Source organism: Frankliniella occidentalis, unplaced genomic scaffold, assembly GCF_000697945.3.
Source record: "Frankliniella occidentalis isolate FOCC.00 unplaced genomic scaffold, Focc_3.1 Scaffold21, whole genome shotgun sequence".
NCBI classification, from domain to species: domain Eukaryota; kingdom Metazoa; phylum Arthropoda; class Insecta; order Thysanoptera; family Thripidae; genus Frankliniella; species Frankliniella occidentalis.
Genome location: NW_026267151.1, coordinates 1,947,323 through 1,949,919, shown reverse-complemented (window position 1 = coordinate 1,949,919; position 2,597 = coordinate 1,947,323). Strand labels below are relative to the sequence as shown.

The 2,597-nt window shown below is 33.6% G+C and overlaps 1 protein-coding gene across 1 annotated transcript in view; it reads right to left on the bottom strand.

Annotated features, from left to right (window-relative positions):
• Positions 1-1,303: 1,303 nt before the first annotated feature.
• The window catches only part of LOC113211220 (glycoprotein endo-alpha-1,2-mannosidase), an 11,558-nt gene continuing 10,264 nt past the window's right edge, over positions 1,304-2,597 (bottom strand). Inside the window, exon 7 of the mRNA XM_052264809.1 lies at positions 1,304-2,537. Within this exon, the coding sequence (XP_052120769.1) occupies positions 2,413-2,537 (125 nt within the window). The 3' untranslated portion in view covers positions 1,304-2,412. The remainder of the gene's footprint in view (positions 2,538-2,597) is intronic.

Genomic DNA, 2,597 nt, shown 5'->3' with positions numbered 1-2,597 from the left:
GTAAGTGAACATTTCTGTTTGGTGAGGCACTGCAGGCTCTATTTGGGTTCCTTCATGCCATTCATTGAATGACGTTATGGATATAAAGTCAGCGGTCTTCTTTGGTCTTTTTTTAAAAATTTGATATTCTCTAACCTTTTTTTTCTGCATTTCTATTTTCAGCTTTCTAACAATATCATTGTATTTAAAGTCTGCCAAGTTATTAACAATCGCCATTTTGGGGAATTTGTCTCAGAATAATTCCAGTAGGATCTAACTAGAGTTGTAGAGTTCTAGATACTCTTCCTATTACTCAAGGTTGTATTAGGCCCTCTGTCTTGAGAACCCCACTGTGTCTTAATTGTATTGTAAAATTGTTTCTAATTTAAATTAATGGTAAAGGATTCTTAACCCCACTCCAAAAAGAAATGTTTTGGGGGTTCCTTTAAAACCTAAAGGAAAATGTTCTTGCACTAATCTTATCTGGGCATTTAAGAGCTGTATGTCTTTCATGACCCTAAGCTGTACTGTAATCATTTTCTCATGTCAAATGTGCCTTTTGCTTAGGGAAAACATGATACAATATTAGACTGAATCAAGTACTAATGTGATGAGACCTCTTAATTAATTCATGACACTTTTCTAAATCGATTTTGATTTAAATTTTTTCAAGACTTTCTACCTATTCACCTTCTTATGTTTGAAGCACTACCCATTTGTGCTTGTTTTCTTCCTTACGCATATTTTTCTATCAAAATCACATGTCTTGTTGGCATGCCATGCTACAAATTTTACATTTTTCAAATACTTATCAAGAGACTTTTGCCTAGTGTGCAAAATTAAATGAGAGTTCAATTATATTTCACATTTGCTTTAGATACATATTGATAATGCACACTAAATTGTCAATAAACTATGCATCTCCATCTCCATGATGCTCTAGGTGTGGAATCTTTCATTGTAACCAAAATTTGCTATTAAAATCCTGGATCACAAGCACTGGTGTTCTTCCTTTCTCCAATCGAATTTTGTTGCTGATAAGTTAATGTTAAGATATTAGAATTCTTTTATTGAACCATGGATATTGAACCATGGATTACTCTTGCTGTGTTTAGGGAGTTTACAGTTTTGATAATGTAAAGTTAAATTTTATTGAAACTTTTTGTTGTAAATGAAGTTGACAGTGACAACATACTGGGCTGTGCAGAGCAGGATATGGAGAACACGTATGCGTCTAATGTGTACTTCTGTTTTCAAAATTTTATGGGTTGTACATGATTTGAATGTGTGAAATCTTCTGGCGTGTCTGAAAAGTAATGAACTCTTTAATGTTCCTTCTACAAAATGATTTAATTATCATGTAGCATAAGGAAATTAACAAAGGATATTTACTACACAGAAGTTAATAAAATGAAAATTGAGTCCAAAATGTAAATATTTGGCCAGCACATCAGAGAAAATCATCATTTCAAATCAGTTTGCTGTAGTAGGTGTAAGCTGTGTGTGTGCACAATGCACTGCATTCATACATAACATTTAAGGAAGCTCTAGTGCTAATGTAATATTCAATTTACTTCCCCTGGGTAGTAAAGAAAAAAGGACAGATCTATTCAATAAACATTTTGTACTAGCTACAAATCACAGTCAGGAAAATAGAAATATTTTAAAGGCTCACATTAACAACAAATTCATGAAGCATCACAGCCACAAGCTGATGGGATTTACACAACACATGTTGACCTACTGTAATTATAGCAATAAATAAGAGTGAGGAGTCAAATATTCAGTACAGCTCACATGAGTGGAAACATGTGCATGAGGTAGCTAAAGCAGTAAAGTGGATAAAGTTTTAGAGTTCATGCAAATAAATGAAAACTACCATTACTGGTGTATAAAGAACACTTATAGATAAATTAATAATAGTTAAAAGTATGACATTAGTTCTGCTGCAAATTGTTGTTTTTGGCACTGTATTTAGGCCCAGGCATCACAGACACTTTGCTTTAAATCTAGAAGGAATGTATAATAGATTGATATGCTAGTAAAGAAGGTAATATCACAATATTGTTGTAAAAATTAGAGGGCAGGATTAATGAAAAGAATAACACTGGTAAGGCAACAAGTGAGAAAGTGCGTACAAATAGAACTGAAAGCCTCACTGCTTTGGAAGTATCACACATTATGGGTTATTTGGGCAGGATGGATTTTTATATAGTAGACATAGCAATTTGATATACAAAGCTCGCTTGCTTTACTCCTAACTTTGTAGTCAAAAGAGTGTGAGATAAGACTAATCGAAGGTAGATCCATACCAAACAGCATACAAATTTTAATAACTTTTAAAAATAGTCTAAGACTGAATGACTAACACAAGTCTGTTACATGTGGATCTTACCAGTGACAAATTCACCAAGAAGATTCACATTCAAGATTTCACTGCATATTTTTGCGTTTAACCATTTCATTCACGTACCAGCGTGTTAGGTTTATATAAAAGTGAGACCCTTCTGGCTTGTAATCCATGTAAGTGAACATTTCTGTTTGGTGAGGCACTGCAGGCTCTATTTGGGTTCCTTCATGCCATTCATTGAATGACGTTATGGATATAAAGTCAGCGG